Below are 19,645 nucleotides of genomic sequence, written 5' to 3' on the forward strand. Positions count from 1 at the left end.
AGAGGTCTGTTCGTCCCTCCATGGAAATGCCTCCCCAGACCATCACTGACCCACCACCGCACCTGTCATGCTGAATGATGTTGCAGGCAGCATAGCGCTCTCCTTGGCTTCTCCAGACCCTTTCACGTCTATCACAGGTGCTCAGGGTAAACCTGGTCTCATCTGTGAAAAGCACAGGGTGCCAGTGGCGGACTTGCCAATTCTGGTGTTCTATGGCAAATGCCAATCAAGCTCCTCGGTGCTGAGCAATGAGCACAGGGCACACTACAGGACGTTGTGGCCTGAGGCCACCCTCGTGAAGTCTGTTTCTGACTGTTTGGGCAGAGACATTCACAACAGTAGCCTGCTGGAGGTCATTCTGTAGGGCTCAGGCAGTGCTAAACCTGTTCCTCCTTGCACAAAGCAGCAGATATCGGTCCTGCTGATGGAATGAGGACTGTCTACGGCCCTGCCCAGCTCTCCTAGAGTAACTGCCTGTCTCCTGGAATCTCCTCCATGCTCTGGAGATTGTACTGGGAGACATATCAAATCTTCTTGCAAGCATGGATGTTCAATCCTGGAGTAGTTGGACAATCTGTGCAACTTCAGGAGGGTTAAGAAATCGCCTCATGCTCCCAGTCGTTATAATGACTCTAGCTAAAGCCAACACTTGTGGAAAAACAGTTAAAAAAGACCAAGAGGGAAGAACTTGAAATGGCCTCCACCTGCAAAACCAGTCCTGTTTTGGGGACCATCTCGTTGTTGCCCCTCTAGTGCACCTGTTGTTAATTCCATCAACACCAATGCAGCTGAAACTGATTAACAACCCCCTCAGCCACGTACCTGACCAAAACCTTATCAGAAAAATCTAATTGAATTCATGCCATACCCTGATAAAAAAACTGTTCCTTTAATTTTTTTGAGCAGTGTATTTTGCATGTCTCGAGCTTGATGTTTTCAGGTGCAGGCAGTAATAAAAAAATAGTTGTTAATACTTGTGCACCATAGCTCAAACACAAGCCATCGACTAATCGATAACAAACCGATGATCAAATTAATTAATAAAGATTTTGGTAATTGGTTAATGATCTAGAAGTCCAAATCCTCAGAATTTCAGCCTCACCACAGTAAATATTCTCAGGTTTCAAACATCTCTACCTATTCCAAAATGCTACCACTTGCCTTCTAACTGGGAGACAAATTAATAAAGTAATGAATTTGTGCATTATATTGTATTGTATTAAGGAAAAGAATGATAACTTTTTGGTCCATTTTCTGACATGTTAGGGATCAAAGCTCTCACCATATCTTAGTGTGAGCAATTTTATGCACTGTTCATTTGAAATAATGACCTGTTTTTAAATAAAGGGATGGATATAAATCTGATTGATGCATTCACAAAATAATCAACAAATTAATCTATTAATAAAAGAATAATTAATTAATATACTGTATGCAAGACATCATAGGGGATATGCACGTGATGTCACAGACCGGCTGACAGTTTGTTTGGGTGGCAAAAAGCGGCGGATGCTAATAGGGCCAAGGCTGAATTGAACTTTAGAGATACGTGTAGTGGCATTTTATCGGTGGCAGAGTTGTTACGGTGCAACTTTGACCATGGTGAAGAGTTGCTGTGCCATGGGATGTGCCTATCGCTTCCAAAAAGGCGACACCAAGAAGCTGTATCGGTTCCCTGCGGACCAGACCAGAAAGGATAGCTGGGTGGCGGCTCTTCGTCGGGCGAAACATGGCCGCAACAGCACCGAGCTTTGGAAGCCAACTATCCATTCTTACATCTGCTCAAATCACTTTGTGGGAAGTACGTAACTTTGTTTTATTGACGTCAACATTAATCTGTGAGGTATACTGGATGTAGTGCTACAAGGTACACATCCACCATCAGAGGACGCTGGCATGAGTACCTCTCATAACATTTGAAATGTACTCTTTATTTATTTTAATATATGCGATGTTTGTTTTTTACCCTGTGGGCCAAGAGCCTGTAATAAAGTTTATTATTTTTGCTCAGATATTCCCTTTTTCTTGCTGCTACTCGGCCATGACCTAAAGAATGCATAATTACACAGCTTCGTTACAGTATGTTTGTCCAATTGCTAGTTTCTAATAATTAAATTGTTCACATATCTACAATTATAATATAGTATTATCATGTTACGTACTGCTATGGCTGGCATCTTCTCCGTTTCACTCCACTGGCTGTGACTCAACGAAATGGACATAACCAGCAGTCAGGTAGCGATATCGCTTGTAGGCTCTGAGGTCTTCCTTGGTATATGGACATCTATCAAATAGTTGTAAATGTCTGGATATGTTACTGGCGGAAAAGTCGCCTTATCAGAGGACCAAACGCTTGCTGTCCCAGCTCCTGCTACGTTTGAGCTGGTGGCGTTCTTACTTGGTTTCCACAGCGGATCAACACAAATGTTAAATTTTTTAAACTTTTCAATGTATCTCTTGCAACTTTCTTGGTCCAACTGGACGAAATAATCACTCATGACACCCACCCAGGCCGCCATCCTCACAAGTCTAGTGGCAGCGGACAAGGCTTTTTGCCATCCAAACAATAATGGCTGCCCTGATCTGTGACGTCAGTGCATATCCTCTGTTACTATGCAAAAATGAAGACTATAAGTATATACAACAAGAAGTCCCAGACAAAATGGACTATCTCCAGGACCTTGCTAGGCTTCATGTACAGGAAGTGAGTCGATGATGACATGGATGAGCTTCTTGGCAAAAGAGCCAGTGAGGGATGAGTGGAGTCCGAAAATGTTTTTAAGGTGAAAGGCTGACTTGTTGGAGAATTGATAAGGGATTGGGTTGATGGGTTTAAATTCAGAATCATCCCCATGTTGCTGACTGCTGCACGAAGCACCCTTTATTGTAAATGGAGATATCTCATGTCATTGTGGTATAAAAGCTAAACACACGTCAAAATTGTCAAACAGTACAATGTGTAAGGGAGAGAGCAGTTGAATCAGACATTGGGTACCTTGTTGGGAAATGCTGATTGAAGAGACCCAGGATCTGGGCATCTCAAAGACACGGTCCTCCTCTTCTTCTTCGTCCTCCTTCAGACAAAAACGTTCACAATGTCTCTCTGACTCTCCATCTACTTCATGTTATACTAAATCTTGTCTCTGTGTTTTGTTGTTTTTGAGTGTCACATTCAGATGTCTGTCTTTGCTCACGCATGCATGATGAAGAATTGTACTTTTTTTTTTACATTTAAAGGATTTACCTTTATGTTTGCTATACAGTTGCCATTTAAGATAAATAAAAATAACCAAAGTAACAGTGTAGTGGTGTTTGCTATAATCACTTTCATTTAATGCTAAGGGCTGAGGTGTCGGTGAGGGTTTAAAGTGCGAATATGACTGCAGAGTGACTGCAGGTGGTGGGTGCTTGCAAAAGATATGTTAGTGAACACACTGCGCCTGACAGACGTAGGAGGATGTGACCGCACAACCGAAAGCAAAATCTTCACCCAGATGGCCCCACGGAGATGAGACAACTTTTTATTTAGCAATGCAGCTGGTCCTTCTCGCAAATCAGCCTCACACACAAATCAGCCATGTCTAGAACAGCCATACACTAATGAGGCACAACGTTTTACAGAATTTTCCGCACAAGGCGCTTCGGGTTGAAAGGTGCAGACTCAATTGCGAGGGCTTTTCTGTACTTAATCCACACACAAGGCACGCTGCATTATTGGCCGCTTGCATACATAACTTACTGTAAACAGAAAAAAAATGTCATGGAAGCAAGACTATGCGTTCGGTTGTATGAGTTCAGTTGTAGCTTATTCTAATATTAAACACACAGGAAAGGCTCTCCGGAAAGCTTGAATTGTGCCTCGTAAGCATGTCTCTTTGTCGATGCCAATTTAGAGAGTTTATTTATTAATGGCGGCGGAGGGACGTACAGTCCTCTGATTAGTTTACCGCCCTGATCAACGTAAAATGTAATGCCTTCTGATTAGTTCATCGGGTCCACATATTATGCCCACATATTGTGTGGTGGCAGCCACAGAACAATATATATATGTAGACACAGAACAATATATATATAGATATTGGGATTCGGTCCACACAAAAGGCGCACCTTATTAAAAGGCGCACCTCCGGTTTTTGAGAAAATTAAAGTCTTAAGTGCACCTTATGGGTCGAAAAATACGGGACTTGAATTAATGAGCATGGTTTGGAATTTAATTAGATCCAGGGCTTGATTGCCAATATAGGGGACTCTTGTGCAAGTGGAGCTTTCCCTGGTCAAAGTGGTCATAGTGCGAATGTTTACATGCGGTCATAAAATAAAAAGGTTTGTCTTTGAAAAATAAAGTAAAATGTTAAAAAAAGCCTTATTTATTTACTGAATAGAGTTTGAGAGGAACTGAGTTAATGATGGGCTATTTATTTATGAATGTAACCATATTTGAAAGCAAAATCAATCTTGTATGGGAAAAGCATTGAAAACAACAATAACCAGAGAATTGCTTGTTAACTGTCACAGACAGCTGTGAGATTACATGATATACGTGATGATGATATACGTGTTCATTTATGAGCCACACACACACACACGCATACACACACGCATGCATGCACACACACACACACACACACACACACACACAAACATACACACACACACAAACACACACACACAAACACACACACACACACACACACATACATACATACCCAAGTCATGCCCATCATTTTCATCTCTTTCCTCTTGAGGAGGTTGATGCTCAGTTGTCTTTTACTGGTGACACCAAACAAGATGGGCTCCCACAATTTGATGTCATGCAGGTCATACACCAGCTCCTGAACACACACACGCGCGCGCCCGCACAAACACACGCGCACACACACTTTTTAATGTAAATGTTAATTTGTGCTGAACTTAGTTTCACACTTGTACACTGGATAAGCCCACACCTCTGTTCAAATTAATTTTTAATGATTTTAGAATACAGTGGAAACCTCTGACTTCAACAGTCTCCAAGTTCTAACAAATCGGAGTTCGAACCAAAAATTTGAAGATTTTGAACCCCGGAAATCAAACAAAACACTGGACTCTGAACAGCCTTCCGAGCCAGGTTGAGGCTAGCCGATGGCGTCTTCCCGAGGCAATGTTCAGTTCGACTCAACAGCTTAAAGTGCTTAAAACTGACCCGAAACAAAAATACTGAAAAGGGTGATGCAACCAGATGTCATCAACAATAGCCCAGTGCCCTCTAGTGGCCGGAAGAAACTTCTACAGTGAATCCAGCACCTCTATTTTCTTCGTTAAGAGCCAAATCGACTTAACTTAAAAACGGCATCATATGCATTTCTTTTGTCCCCCATAATGAGGGGTTGTGTATAAAAACTTCCTTTCTCCATTAATGTACATCTTGATGTCGGTCTGTCTCTTGTTCATGTCAATTGTGCGCCACTATCTGCCTAGCATACTGACATGCAATCAACACACCACTCTTCTCCCCAGTGACCACGCCTGGACTGACCATAGGGAGAACCGGGAGTATTCCCGAAGCGCCGGCCTAAGTCTCTCTGTTTTTCCAAGATATTTATAGGTCTGCACTACCTCCACACAGACTCCATTCATAGTCACTGGCTCAGGACGAGGTCTGGGCCTCCTGAAATCCACCAGCATTTCCCTGGACTTGGCGGCCCTCTCTTCCACCAAAACACTCAACACGGGGTGTGCACTGATTCCACTTCTCTACACTTCCAACTACAGACCAGCCCACAACATCTTTGTGAAGTTTGCCGAATACTTGACAGTATTGGGGTTGATCTCAGGGGGAGGCGAGTCAGCCTACAGGAACGTGGTCCTGCAGCTGTCTGAGTCTGCAGTGCACTAAAACAAAAGAGATCATTCTGGACTTCGGGTGGTCCAAAACACTCCCCTCCCCCTCACCATCAATGGCGACTCAGTAGAGAGAGTTACATCCTCCACCTTCATGGGCACCACCATTTCTGCTGACCTATACTGGTCGGCCAACACCAAGGCTGTCCTCAAGAAGGTGTTTGGTTCAGTGTGTGGGTCGTATGGTGCATGTGTCCATGGTACCAGACTTTTCCAGGGTGGCCTTCAGGTCTTTGGATGTTTGATGTGTTTTTTTCAACCATTTGTACCTAACTTCAAAGACTTCAGTCTTGTATTTGCAAATTATCGTACTTCAAAGCAAGCTTAGCACACTCTCCTAGGGCAGTGGTCCAGTGGCCAATCTTTTTTTTTTTTTTTTTGCACCACGGACCGTTGGAGCAACATGAAGATAACCATTTCATTGGTGGCTCTAATGAAGTGTTTGGCCATCATGAAGCGAATGTAGACTTGGTACTGGTAGCACCGGAGTCAGTTGAATCAAATCAGACACCCACCACAACGGTGATTCATACGGTCCACAACGCTCCGTGTGGTTCAACTTCAAAATAAAAGCGCAAAATGGAGGACTATTCATGGATACCAATGCCTCGCTTATCTTATCTCATTACATTTAGGAAATTAAATGTGTTTCCACAGTCTCAATGGTAGACAGGGCACATAGCTGCCATACTCAACAGGCTCTTACGTGTATGTCATAAATATAAATTGAAGCCCCTTTCAAGCCCCTATGCCTCTTTCTGAGGTTACACCCCTTTCTTGCAGTCTCCACACAGATTTTTGGTGTGACATATTTAAGTGGTATTCAGTGGTGTATGGCTTTATGTTTGAACCCAAACTAGAAGATGTACTATTTAGGGTCTCTTTTTTCCAAGTTACAATGTCTCCATGCAGTCTCCAAGTTATGGATGGAATTGTAATTGGAGACAATATTAAGACTGTGGAAGCCAGACACTGTGACCTAGACAACTAAATTTACTGGCATACTACACCTGGAGAAAGTGCGATACTATGGTATGATCAGAGACTCTGCAATGGGGGAGGCATACTCGCCAAGTTGCCGAGGGCTCCAAGCTGCAAGGAGCGCCCAGAATAGTGGTGACATTGGCCCTTTTGTCAATGACAAAATGACTGAACTTTTAGACATGCAACATCAATTCATCGGAGAAAAAAAACAGGGCCCCTACTAGCTGTCACTGCCTAGTGCAGGGGTGGGCAAACCTTCTGACTTGTGGGCCGAATTGGGTTCTAAATTTTGACCGGGGGATCGAACCAGAAGGAGCTGGATGTAGTGTTTGTGTGAAGTAATATAAAAATTGGTCTTTAGTATGTAGTAAAGCATAGATATCCAAAAAAAGCTTTTTGAAAACAAATGCATTTTTTAATAGCATTAATAAAATATTTAATAATATCGTTTATATTGCGTCACACAAACACTACATCCATCTGCTCCTGGTTTCGCAACCCGGTCAAAATTTAGAACCCAAATCGGCCCGCAAGTCGAAAAGTTTGCCCACCCCTGGTCTAGAGTAAAATTTGTTGTGGCAATTCTTACGATAGAGCCGAGGTGCTGGTCCGTTAGCCTAGATCTGTGACGGGCTTTGTTGACTGACGTTCATGTGGCTGAACGTCTGCTCACACACATAGGTTGAGTCAAATTGTCCACTCTTTTTTAACACTCGGCACTCAGTGTCCACCTTTCTTTTGCTTGGGCCACTCATTTTAATTGAAGGATTCCAGGGGAGGGCGGCTCGGTGGGGCACTGGTTAGCACGTCCGCCTCACAGTTAGGAGAGTGCGGGTTCGATTCCACCTCCGGCCCTCCCTGTGTGGAGTGTGCATGTTCTCCCCGTGCCCGCATGAATTTCTCCGGGCACTACAGTTTCCTCCCACATCCCAGAAAACATGTACCATGTAAACATGTAGGTATGGTAGATTGAGCACTCCAAATTGCCCCGAGGTGTGACGGTGAGTGCGGATGGTTGTTTGTCTCTGTGTGCCCTGCGATTGGCTGGCAACCGATTCAGGGTGTCCCCTGCCTACTGCCCAATGACGGCTGGGATAGGCTCCAGCACACCCGTGACCCCCTTGGGGGACAAAGCGGTACAGAAAATGGATGGATAGATGGATGGATTCCAGTGGCAGGTTTGTAGGTGGCTTTGGCGTAAAACTGTATCTGAAAGCTCAGTGCGCGAATTTCGAGAATGCTGACATCACAGCCCACACATTCAGTACATCGCGGATTCACCCCCCCAAAAAAAAAAAATTTCAAACATTTAAAATAAAAATTCTAAATTGAGGAATTATGGCATGAAAATTGCCCGCACGCCAGCCGAAGGCAGGGAGTGCCCACACAATTGCAGTACGTACACTTGTACCTTGTTATAAAAAAGTTATAATCTTAAGAGTTCTAAAAACATATTTACAGTATTGTACCTTGTTATATTTTTTTAATAATAATAAAAGAGTTCTAAAAACATATTTACAGTATGTATACTTTAGCTACATCTACGTGTCACACACGCACACGCACACACACACACACACACACACACACACGCACGCACACACACGTATCATATTTATATTTATATTATTTATAATTATTTTCTGTGTCATTTATACTATTAATATAGTATTTACATATTTGAAACTATTATTTAATGTTCTAATGCTAAAATGTATATAGTTTAATATACATTTATTGATACACAAAAATGTATGTATGTTAAAAATGAGAGGTTGACACTACTTCGTGGATTTTCATCTGTTGCAGGTAGTCTTGGAACCAATTATCCGCGATAAACGAGGGTTTACTGTGTTGTTTCACTGATTCTTCATGATGACGTACGCATTTGGTCAGAATGTTTGTCGTTTGATGTGATTTCACCTGATAAAATAAACATATTTTATTAAATCTGACCTGCAGGCACTGAAGTGATGGAAACTGTTATTCATAATAACAGTGTCGTATTTAGTGAGAATCACTGATACTAGTTTTTGGATGAAATATATTTTTTAATACTGTTAATAAATGCATTTGTTTTCAAAAAGCGTTTTTTGAATATCCATGCTTTACTACCTACTAAAGGCCAAAACCTTTTATGCAATGACCTTCACATGTCGTTTATATTACTTCACTCAAACACTACAAACAGCTGCTCCTGGTTCGACCCCCCGGTCAAAATTTAGAACCCAATTCGGCCCGCAAGTCAAAATATTTGCTCACCCCCGCTTTAGGCATTCCCATGCTACCCACAAGGCAGTGAGGATCGCTCGCAGGTAGTATCACCTGTCACCGTCACTATCACCTGGTAGCAGAGAAGCTCTGAGCGGACTGTCAAAGTCAGCTGGGATAGCCTCTTGTTTAGCCATCATTGTACAGAACATGCTTGGAAGGATGAAAACAAACACATTTTATGGCTTTTGGTTGATTGTGGCACTTTTCCAGGGCTTTCCAGTAAAAAAATAATATTCAAAATGATGGATTCTTGAAAACTATTTTGGACTTTTTAACCCATTCAAAATGATTGAATTGCAGTCATAAAGGTTTTTGACACTCACAGCACAGCCGTCCTTGCAGTCCTGCATGTTGACGTAGTAGTTAAGGTTGTTCCACACACTCTCTACACCCAGAAAATGCTCATACGTGGTGCTGTAGCTTCTTCCTGTCATTGGGTCAACAAAGAAATTGTCCTCGACGCTGCGGCACCCAGCCAACACCAGGACCCAACAGTGAACCCGCAAACCCTGCAGGGGGTCATCAGGTGGCTGCAGAACCTCCTACTTGGGTCAAACATTGTTAGCACACAAGCTAAGGGACACTGAAATCTGTTTTTATTTTACCTCTTGTTGCTTGGCTTTGGCGTCTGCCTCTTCCTGTTTCTTCTTGGCCTGTTGTGTCAAGAAACGACTCTTTGGCTCACGCTGAAATCTCACAGCAGGCTCACTATCAACCGGCAAGTCAGAAGCTGCGGCCTGCACCACACCAACAAGAACTTGTATGATTATGCAAACACTGATTGGCCAACTTTCCTACCTTTTCCTGGGTGTCCAACAAAGGGCACTCTTGCAGTCTTTGGTCGACCAGACACATCTCTTTGCTAGCGTAGCCACTTACACAGTAAGCGTCATAGTTGGCACCCAGGAGCAGACTGCACAGTACGGAGGCATACTCGAAACATGTTGCTGTCTGACTTCGCAACACTGAAGTGGCAGAGAACAAGAATCTGGGCTGCACAGACACACACAATTTTACAATGAAAGGGTTCAACGTCCAGTTTTCCAGGGGAATGTTCTCAACGCGGCTACTTTTTCCTGATGAGAGGTCTTAACGCTCACACGTTTCACGATGAAAGGGGCTGAACACATATTTTCCTTGCTGAGTTTAACAATCAAACTTCCCAGTCCGAGTTCAAAATCGATACATTAAACTCACGGTGTCGTAGAGGGTCGACGCTACAATAATTAATCGGGTCATACTGTCACAAAGGCATGTGCACATTTGGCAAACATTTGTAAAATGCCAACAGGGAATTTTGAGTAAAATGTTTAGGGAGTTTAGCAAGAGATATTTAAATGTCTGTTATTTTTTGTGCATAGTTTGATAGGGCCTACCCGAGGGAAGGAGAGGTGATGACCAGGATGTAGAGATCAGAGAGAATTTTGCCTTGGTTCTTGCAGCATGAAAGTCATCAAGAGTGGGTAGGGGAAACAGTTTATCTTTTTTGGCAATCTTAACTGTCAGTTGCAGTCAGATTTGGTCTCAGCCAGAATGTGATATATGAACACAGGACTGACTCAATGACCGCTATTGGCGATGTAAAGAACCTTCTCAAAAGCTATTGCGATTGGCCACGCTTCCTCGCCAATTATAGGTCATACATCAATTGCTGGTCCTTTTTCATGATTGAGTTCATGTTAAGGCCGAGATAGACCAATCTACCGTCGGCCAAATGTGACCGATCCCTACCCCCTGTGGTGTTGGACCAACATTTGGCACATCGCAATGGACAAAACGTTTTGTCACAAATGAGGCAGGACAACCAAATGCAACACAGGCTCACACAAAGTTTAAAGAAGACGAGGAGGGCAGGACTGCCAGTAGTGTCACGACTCGTCCCCGGTTGTCCTACTATGTGTCTATGTTGTCATGGTTTCTGTCCGTGTCTCTGTGTATTCGCCCCTCCCCTCCTTTGTTTGCCCACAATCAGTGTAATCACAGTCGCCTGCCTGTCGTTACCTGTCGTGTATTTAAGTCCTGTCTACCTCTCACTCCCGTCGGATTATTCTCGTCTCTTGTCTCTTTGTCCTTTTTGTTTCTTTGTCTCTCTGTTTCAGTTAGTTTAGTCTATGTGTCTGCAAGTCATATCAGGTTGCCCGCTCCTGTTGGTTTGTTCCCGGCATCCTCCCTTCCAACTCCCTTTTCCCTCAATAAACCCTGGTCCAACCTGCATTTGGTCGCCCTGCTCCATTCCTGCACGTGACAGAACAATCAGACCACTTCGCGACCAGCGCCTGGACCAACCCTCGCCACCAGCTTCCGTAGACGTGATGCCGGACCCACGTGCGCCATCGGGATCCACCCCAGCCTCGCCGGACCCGCGGCCGTCGCCGGACCTCGTTCCAGCTGCGCCGGACTCGTGGCCGCCGTCGGACCTCGTCCCAGCGGCGCCGGACCCGTGACCGCCGTCGGACCTCGTCCCAGCGGTGCCAGACCTGTGGCCGCCGTTGGAGTGCGTCCCAGCGCCATCAGACTTGTGGCTGCCATCGGGCCCCACCCCAACGTCGCCGGACCCGCGGCGTCGCCAGACTTCTTGCCAGGAGTGCCGAACCCGCAATCATCACCCGACCCCGCTCCCACAGCTGCAACATACTCGACTCCTCCCATTGTGCGCGGCTCCGTCTTCCTGTATGCCGCCGTGTGTGCGGCTCTTACTCTTGCCACTGCACGCGGCTTGCACTTCCGAGTTTCCGCTGAACGCGGTTCTGTTCCTAAGTTTCCGCCAAGCGCGGTTCTGTTCCCGAGTTTCCGCCGAGGGCGGCTCTGTTCCCGAGTTTCCGCTGAGGGAGGCTCTGTTCCCGAGTTTCCGTCGAGCGGGGTTCTGTTCCCGAGTTTCCACCTAGCGCGGTTTTGTTTCTCCTTGTGCCGCGGCACACGCTTTATAGTCGGACGTTTTCCTATTTGTTGCTGCCAGCTGGGACTCTGCTACTCAGTTTGACTTCAAAATGTTTACAAAAGTGTTAAAAAATACGAAAAAAGCCTTTAAAAATACAATAACGTTTTTAAAAATACAATAAAGGTTCATAAAAGTCTTGTGTGGCCATTGTAACAATATATTTTCTCAACATCGTGGATTTTCACCCATTGTGGGTGGTCTTGGAACCTATTATTCACGATAAACAAAGGATCACTGTACCAAAGATAGGACTGTGATTTATACTTAACTACTTTTGGTTCAAATTAATGTTATTTCAATGGAGCAGCGTGGATTAGGTCCCCCCCAAGACCCCAGCGACACTTCAACAGTCGGGTGTAAAACACCAGTCCGACATTGCTTGAGGGCTCCCCTGACGAGCCTTTTCTCTGTTTTTGCATTATTTTTAATTTTTCCACGAACCTTTCCTGCCAACTCCTTCCATTTTGGTTTGGCAAACTGACTGCAGAGCCACCCCAGAACCGCATCCATCAAAAACGACAATCAGTGAGTGCAAATTATCCGGGTACAAATTATTGGTGCTTAAATTGGGTTACAGGCGTGACTTCGGAGGCAGCTGAAGAAGCGGAACACAGCTTCGGCAGTTGCTGAGGCGAAAACCCGGGTGAGGGGGGAGTTTGCGAGGCAATGGAGAATGACCTCCGGATGGCTTCAAGGAAATTCTGGTCCACCATCCGGCGTCTCAGGAGGGGGAACCTCCCGTCGGGAGGTCAAATCTCAGATACAGGAGGAGCAATGTGGTTTTCGCCCAGCCGTGAAACAATGGACCAGCTCTATATACCCACGGCAGGATCCTCGGGTTCGCTCAACCAGTCTGCATGTGTTTTGTGGACCTGGAGAATGCCTTCGATCGTGTGCCTCGGGGAGTTTTGTGGAAGGTGCTTCGGGAGTACGGGGTGCCGAACCATTCCGGTCCCTGTATCACCGATGCCAGAGTTTAGTCCGCATTCCCGGCCATAAGACGAATTCATTTCCTGTTGTCACCCATTCTGTTCATAACTTTTATGGACAGAATTTCTAGGCGCAGCCGAGGCGTTGAGGGTGTCCGGTTTGGTGACCTCAGCATCGCATCACTGGTTTTTGGAGACGGTGTGGTGCTGTTGGCTTCTTCAAGCCGTGATCTCTAGATCTCGCTGGAGCGGTTCACAGCCAACTTGGGCTGAAAGTCAGCACCTCCAAATCTGAGACCACGGTTCTCTATCAGAAACAAGTGGAATGCCCTCTCCGGGTCGGGGATGAGAGGCTGCCCCAAGCGGAGGCATTCAAATATGTTGGGGTCACGAGCAAGGGCAGAAATGAGCGTGAGATCGACAGGCAGATTGGTGCGGCATCTGCTGTGATGCAGACTCTGTACTGGTCCGTTGTGGTGACGATTTTTCGATTTACCGGTCGAGCTACGCTCCTACCCTCACCTATGGTCACGAGCTATGGGTCATGACCGAAAGAAAAAGATCCCAGATACAAGCGGCCGATATGAGTTTCCCCCGCTGTCCAAGATCTCCCTTAGAAGGGTGAGAAGCTCGGTCATCCATGAGGGACTCGGAGTCGAGCCACTGCTCCTCCATGTTGAGGGAAGCCAGATAAAGTGGCTCGGGCATCTCATTAGAATGCCTCCTGGACGCCTCCCCAGGGAGGTGTTCCGGGCATGTCCCACCGGCTGGAGACGCAGAGGACGACCCAGGACACCCTGGAGAGACTATGTTTCTCGGCTGGCCTGAGAACGTCTTGGGATCCCCAGGGATGAGCTGTACCAAGTGGCTGGGGAGAGGTAAGTCTGTGTTCCCCTCCTAAAGCTGCTGCCCCCTCGATGGATGGATGGATGGATGGATGGATGGATGGATGGATGGATGGATGGATGGATGGATGGATGGATGGATGGATGGATGGATGGATGGATGGATAATCCCACGTTTAAAAATGCATCTGAAAAGAAAAATGAAGTAGTATTTCAATGAAAAAAGTGTTATCTGTCCGTACGAAAATGCATAATAAAACCGAACCAAAAGCCATGGGGCAAATCTAAGGTACAGACCGTACTGTATCTATATCAGTGGTCCCCAACCTTCCGACCACATTACTGTCAGACAATATTTTCACAGACTGGTGTTTGATGACATCACAATTTTTGCGAAGAAGTGTTTGAACTACAATCCCATCTCTGCAAAACAGATCAACCACAATCCTTAACGTCATCATACTGTCTATCCAGCCAATCATATAGCAGAACAACAACAGAAGTGCATTACCACATAAACACAACCATCTCCACTCAGCCTTCAATCGTGAGTTCCATGGGGGGATAATGTATGCAAACACCACAGTATAATATAATAATAAACATGAATCCACTGTGTATTCTATGCAACTTTACTTGCAGCATCCTCATAACATCGTGCCAACAACATAACATGATTAATGTTATTACACGTCACCGAGTTGTAAAATAATGAAAGTTATTTATTCTTTCTTTTGCGGCCCGGTACCAAATGATCCATGGATCGGTACCGGTCTGCAGCCCGGGGGTTGCAGACCACTGATCTATACATTGCACGCCTAGTGCTAACCAGTGCTACACTGTGCCGCCTTCATATAAAACAATGCCTAGACTGCAGGAAAATGAATGATCTAGCTTTTTAACTTGTGTGTACTTTTTAACTTCTGCACATACAACAACAACAAACCGTGGTTTACAACAAACCTCAGGATGCTGCGCAAAGCCAAGGAGGAGGCCTACAGGAGTGGGGACCGGGACCTGTACAGGCAGACCAGGAACACACTGAACCGAGAGATCAGGAAAGCCAAGAGGTGCTATGGGGAGAGCCTGGAAAGACACCTCTCTGCCAATCCTGATCCCTCAACAGTGTGGAAAGGCCTGCAGAGTAAAACGGCCTTCAAGAAACCCCCGTCCTGTGGAGAACCCAGGCTTGCAAACCAGCTAAAGAGGTTTTACTGCAGGTTTGAACGGTCCACCCACACAACAGGACCTCCTGCATCACAATCAACATACACACCTCCCCCCACAACCCCTCTGTTCACAGCTCCATTGTCATTATCACCTACTCCAGGGGTCGGGAACCTATGGCTCGCGAGCTAGATATGGCTCTTTTGGTGACTGCGTCTGGCTCGCGAACAAATCTGACATTTGTTTACACAATTAAAGTCATAAATAATTTTGTTATATAATCAAAGTAAAAAATAGACCTACTGAAATCAAAATGTTAAATTAGCTTTCAAAATATAAAATATGATCACGTTTGCAATCCATCCCATCTGTTTTCTACTGCTGAAATCCACGGTTGCGTCATATCAGCCAATCCCAGCTGCCCTTCGGTGTACAGAAGGGTGACGCCAGGTCGGACAAAAAAAGCGCGATTCTCATTGGACAATACGGTGCCTACGGGGTCGTGAGAGTTAAAATTCTATCTGGTTTATTTAAAATTTCAGCTAGCTAGTTGGTGTGTGCCAGGCAAGTAAAAAATATGGCGAAGAGAAAAAAAGATGACGATTACCGAACATTTCAGAGTGAGTGGACCAAAGAATTTGCATTTGTGGAGAGAGGAGGCTCTGCTATGTGCCTCATATGCAATGACAAAATTGCATCCATGAAACGCTCCAATATAAAGCGTCACTTTGAGACACGACATGCTACATTTGCAACCAAATACCCAGCTGGGGACAGCAGAAAGAAAGCATGTGAAGAGCTCCAGAGGAAGGTCCAAGCTAGTCAACAGCAACTCCGTGTATGGACCAGACAAGGTGACTTTAATCCAGTTAGTTTTGCTGGCGCATTAACAATTGTGAGGAACGGAAAGCCATTCACTGATGGCGAGTATTTCAACATTTACGCTTGATGTGGCTGTCATGTCTTTCATGTATTTGTAGTCTGTGATCAGTGTTAAGTTAGAGTAGGTCACGTGACTAGAATCAGGAAGTAAGGGCATGTTTCACCACAGTGTTTAAAGAGTACGCTGCTTGTTCTATTCTCTCCTGCAGTTCGGCAAATCTATTACCTACATTTTGTGTTATACAAGGCATCGTTGATGTATCTTTAAGTTATTATGGATCGAAATAGATCTTTTGAGTTCTGAAATGATAGTTTTCTGTGATGTTAGACGATAGGATAAAAGCATGATTGAGATTTCATATCGATTTAATTCATTTGGTTTGTATGACTGATTATACAATGTGGTTTGTATTCTCCCAGTTTCACCCTTTCCCTTTTTATTAAACCTGGAGTCAACCTTCAACCTGGCCTTCAGAGTCTTGATGAGTGAAAGTGGTTGAGCTTACTGTCTTCGGATATTCAACATATCCGGAGGGCAGGATAGTCGCTAATGAACCTTTTAACAACTTCACGGATAAAGAAAAGATACTCAAATGGACAAAAGACATGCCTCTGTCAGCAAGAACCGTTCACGATCGGGCCATTATGACTGATGAGAGCCTCAACGCCTGCTCAACTTCACCACATATCAACTGGACTAAAAAGCCATCAGCAAAATGATGCAGCCCCAGAAGTCTCATTAATGGTGAGGTTTTTTTTTTTCTAGGCTTCAATATGAAAATATTATTGAAAAGAATACATAAGTACACTCAAAAAACCGTTGGTCTTAATTAAAATACATGCATTTAATTGTATTTAGCCTATTGTTTTTTTAAAATGGTATGGCTCTCACGGGAAATTATTTTTTTAAAAATAGGCATTTATGGCTCTGTCCGCCCAAAAGGTTCCCGACCCCTGACCACCTCTCTCTCTTTCAGAGCCGCGCCCACACTTCAGATACGTGAGGAGGAGGTGTGTCAGATGTTACGGAGACAAAAGGTCAGGAATGCACCAGGCCCAGACGGCGTGTCCCCCTCCTGCCTGAGTCTGAGCTGAACAACTGGCACCCACTTTTGCACGGATCTTCAACCGTTCCCTGGAGCTGTATGAGGTGCCCTTGTGCTTCAAAAGCTCCACCATCGTACCGGTGGCCAGAAAGCCCACCATCACAGGTTTGAATGATTATAGACCTGTTGCTCTGACATCTGTGGTCATGAAATCCTTTGAGAGGTTAGTAATGAACCACCTGAAGGACATCACGGGCCCCCTACTCGACCCCCTGCAGTTTGCCTACCGGGCAAATAGGTCGGTAGACGATGCGGTCAACATGGGACTGCACTACATCCTGCACCACCTAGACACCCCAGGGACGTACGCCAGGATCCTGTTTGTGGACTTCAGCTTGGCGTTCAACACCATCGCTCCTGACATCCTCCAACAGAAGCTCATCCAGCTCGCGGTGCCTGCCTCCACCTGTCAGTGGATCACCAGCTTCCTGACCAACAGGAGACAGCATGTGAGGCTGGGGACCATCACATCCGACACCCGGCCCACCAGCACTGGCGCCCCCGAGGGGTGCATCCTCTCTCCACTGCTCTTCTCTCTCTACACCAACGATTGCTCCTCAGGCAACTCTTCTGTGACAGTGGACTTCAGGAAAGACCCTTCACCACTTCCACCCCTCACTATCCTCAATAATGCTATTCCCTCCACAGACACCTTCAGGTTCCTGGGATCCACAATCTCTCGGGACCTGAAATGGACCAGCCACATAGACTCTGTCCGGAAGAAGGCCCAGCAGAGGCTGTACTTTCGGAGACAGCTCAGGAAGTTCAACCCACCACAGGAGCTGCTGAAGACCTTCTACACTGCCATCATCCAGTCCATCCTCTGCACCTCCATCACTGTCTGGTTTGGATCAGCCACCAAACAAGACAAGCACAGACTGTAACGGACAATCAGGACTGCGGAAAAGATAATCGGGACCAACCTCCCATCTATCCAGGATTTGTACCTGTCCAGGACCAGGAAACGTGCAAGTAACATCTCTACAGACCCTTCTCACCCAGGTCACAGTCTGTTCGAACTACTCCCCTCCGGACGGCGTCACAGAGCGCTGTACGTCAAAACCAGCAGACACAGACACCGCTTCTTTCCCCAGGCTGTCGCATTGATGAACTCACACCACTCATAGAGTCTCAGAGACATCACTGGGCAATAATATCCTGTTCTTGCTACTTAAACCTTGTCAGTCACCTGAATGTTGTTAGTCACTTAAATGTTGTACAGAGGCTGAGATCAACCGAAGTCAAATTCCTTGTTTGGCATGCACAAACTTGGCCAATGAAGCTGATTCTGATTGTGATTAAAGTGCAAATGTGAACATAAACAGGGGAGTCACTTTTGTTTTCTTAGCATAGAGCAATGGTAGCAGCTTTGAGAGGACCCATGATTCTCACTAGATCTTCAATAAACAATAGTGTGTTTTCCATTCAAAATGGTTTGAATTGTCATGCAATTTTAATGAAAATATACAAAATGAATATGCAACTTATCCCCGTTTCCATGTGTGATTATTTTAGACTATATGACTATATACATTTATATCGGGATGTTTTGTTCCAAGACCTGGGAAATACAATCTTTTAAATATTGTGAAATATTATAAAGATACCTTGTTCGTATAAAGTTTCCACAAAAAAATCCTGCTGTTCTTTAGCAATTCGACTATATTAGTGGAATTATTTCGTTTGATCGCTGAACCATTAATGCTAATGTGACATAGTTCTGCCCAATCAGCGCATCGTTTTTATGGCAATGACGCGGTTTCAGCGCAAACAAAGATGATGTCGCCCTCCATGACGACGTTCTTTGTTGCTTGATTCAGCTCACAATCTAGCGTGCACATTTGGAATAATGCAGCAAGAACACATTATAACTAAATTAAGGAGGGACACATCCAGGAAGATCACCAAAGTGTGGATAGCGCTGAATGGGAGAGAATGTCCTCCTGCTGACATTTATGAGTGCCAAACTTTTCTCCGCTACCATCGTTCTTGGTACAAGCTCATCACAGACCGTCAGTTGTTTTATGCAAAGCAAAGACTCCTTAAACAGAAAGATCTACCACCTTTACGTCCGCGTGGTGTGTACATTCATGAGTTGTTAATAGCTCATTCAGTACATCACTCACAAGCTCTCCAGGTGGCTCCAAGGGATTCGGAGACAGGAAGTCAGCCACAAACGAAGCACATCCATCCCAACTGAGCAGCTCGGGATGGCTTGTCATGGTGGGGCGCAGAGTAGTCGACACAAACTTCTAAAAACACACGCGCGCGCGCGCGCACACACACACACACACACACACACACACACACACACACACACACACACACACACGGAGGAATCAGACAGAGCTACAGATTTACAATCAGGATTATGGGTGGTGTCTGAGAATTGTCGCCATGGTTATTTTAGGGTTGTGGCAGGCTTGAGGCCCCAAATCCAGGACGGAAGGTGAATCAAGGGAGGAGTAGAGGGCTGACTGAATAAAATTTATATACAAAAACTATAGTTCCTAGGGTGAGATCAAAATACAAAATTGAGACAAAAAAAAATCCAAACTCAAAGTAACAAAGAAACACTGGGAAACAACACTAAACCCTACAAGAAACAACAACTGGACAAATGTATGTTATTTGGAATGC

General features: G+C 45.1%; 1 protein-coding gene across 3 annotated transcripts in view; it reads right to left on the bottom strand.

Annotated features, from left to right (window-relative positions):
• The window catches only part of drc7 (dynein regulatory complex subunit 7), a 76,889-nt gene that overhangs the window by 45,326 nt on the left and 11,918 nt on the right, over positions 1-19,645 (bottom strand). For 2 of the 3 annotated variants that reach the window (XM_088359792.1, XM_088359783.1), the window contains exons 4-9: positions 19,132-19,257; positions 9,937-10,131; positions 9,744-9,875; positions 9,462-9,680; positions 4,707-4,832; positions 2,996-3,074 (exon numbers count right to left, since the gene is read on the bottom strand). In XM_088359792.1, the coding sequence (XP_088215918.1) occupies positions 2,996-3,074; positions 4,707-4,832; positions 9,462-9,680; positions 9,744-9,875; positions 9,937-10,131; positions 19,132-19,257 (877 nt within the window). Of the gene's footprint in view, positions 1-2,995; positions 3,075-4,706; positions 4,833-9,461; positions 9,681-9,743; positions 9,876-9,936; positions 10,132-12,517; positions 14,039-18,612; positions 18,969-19,131; positions 19,258-19,645 lie in introns of those variants that run through there. The other variant, XM_088359797.1, reaches the window with a different exon arrangement.

The sequence above is a fragment of the Syngnathus floridae genome, chromosome 2, assembly GCF_059516105.1.
Source record: "Syngnathus floridae isolate MCC-2025c chromosome 2, RoL_Sflo_1.0, whole genome shotgun sequence".
In the NCBI taxonomy this organism is placed as follows: Eukaryota; Metazoa; Chordata; class Actinopteri; order Syngnathiformes; family Syngnathidae; genus Syngnathus; species Syngnathus floridae.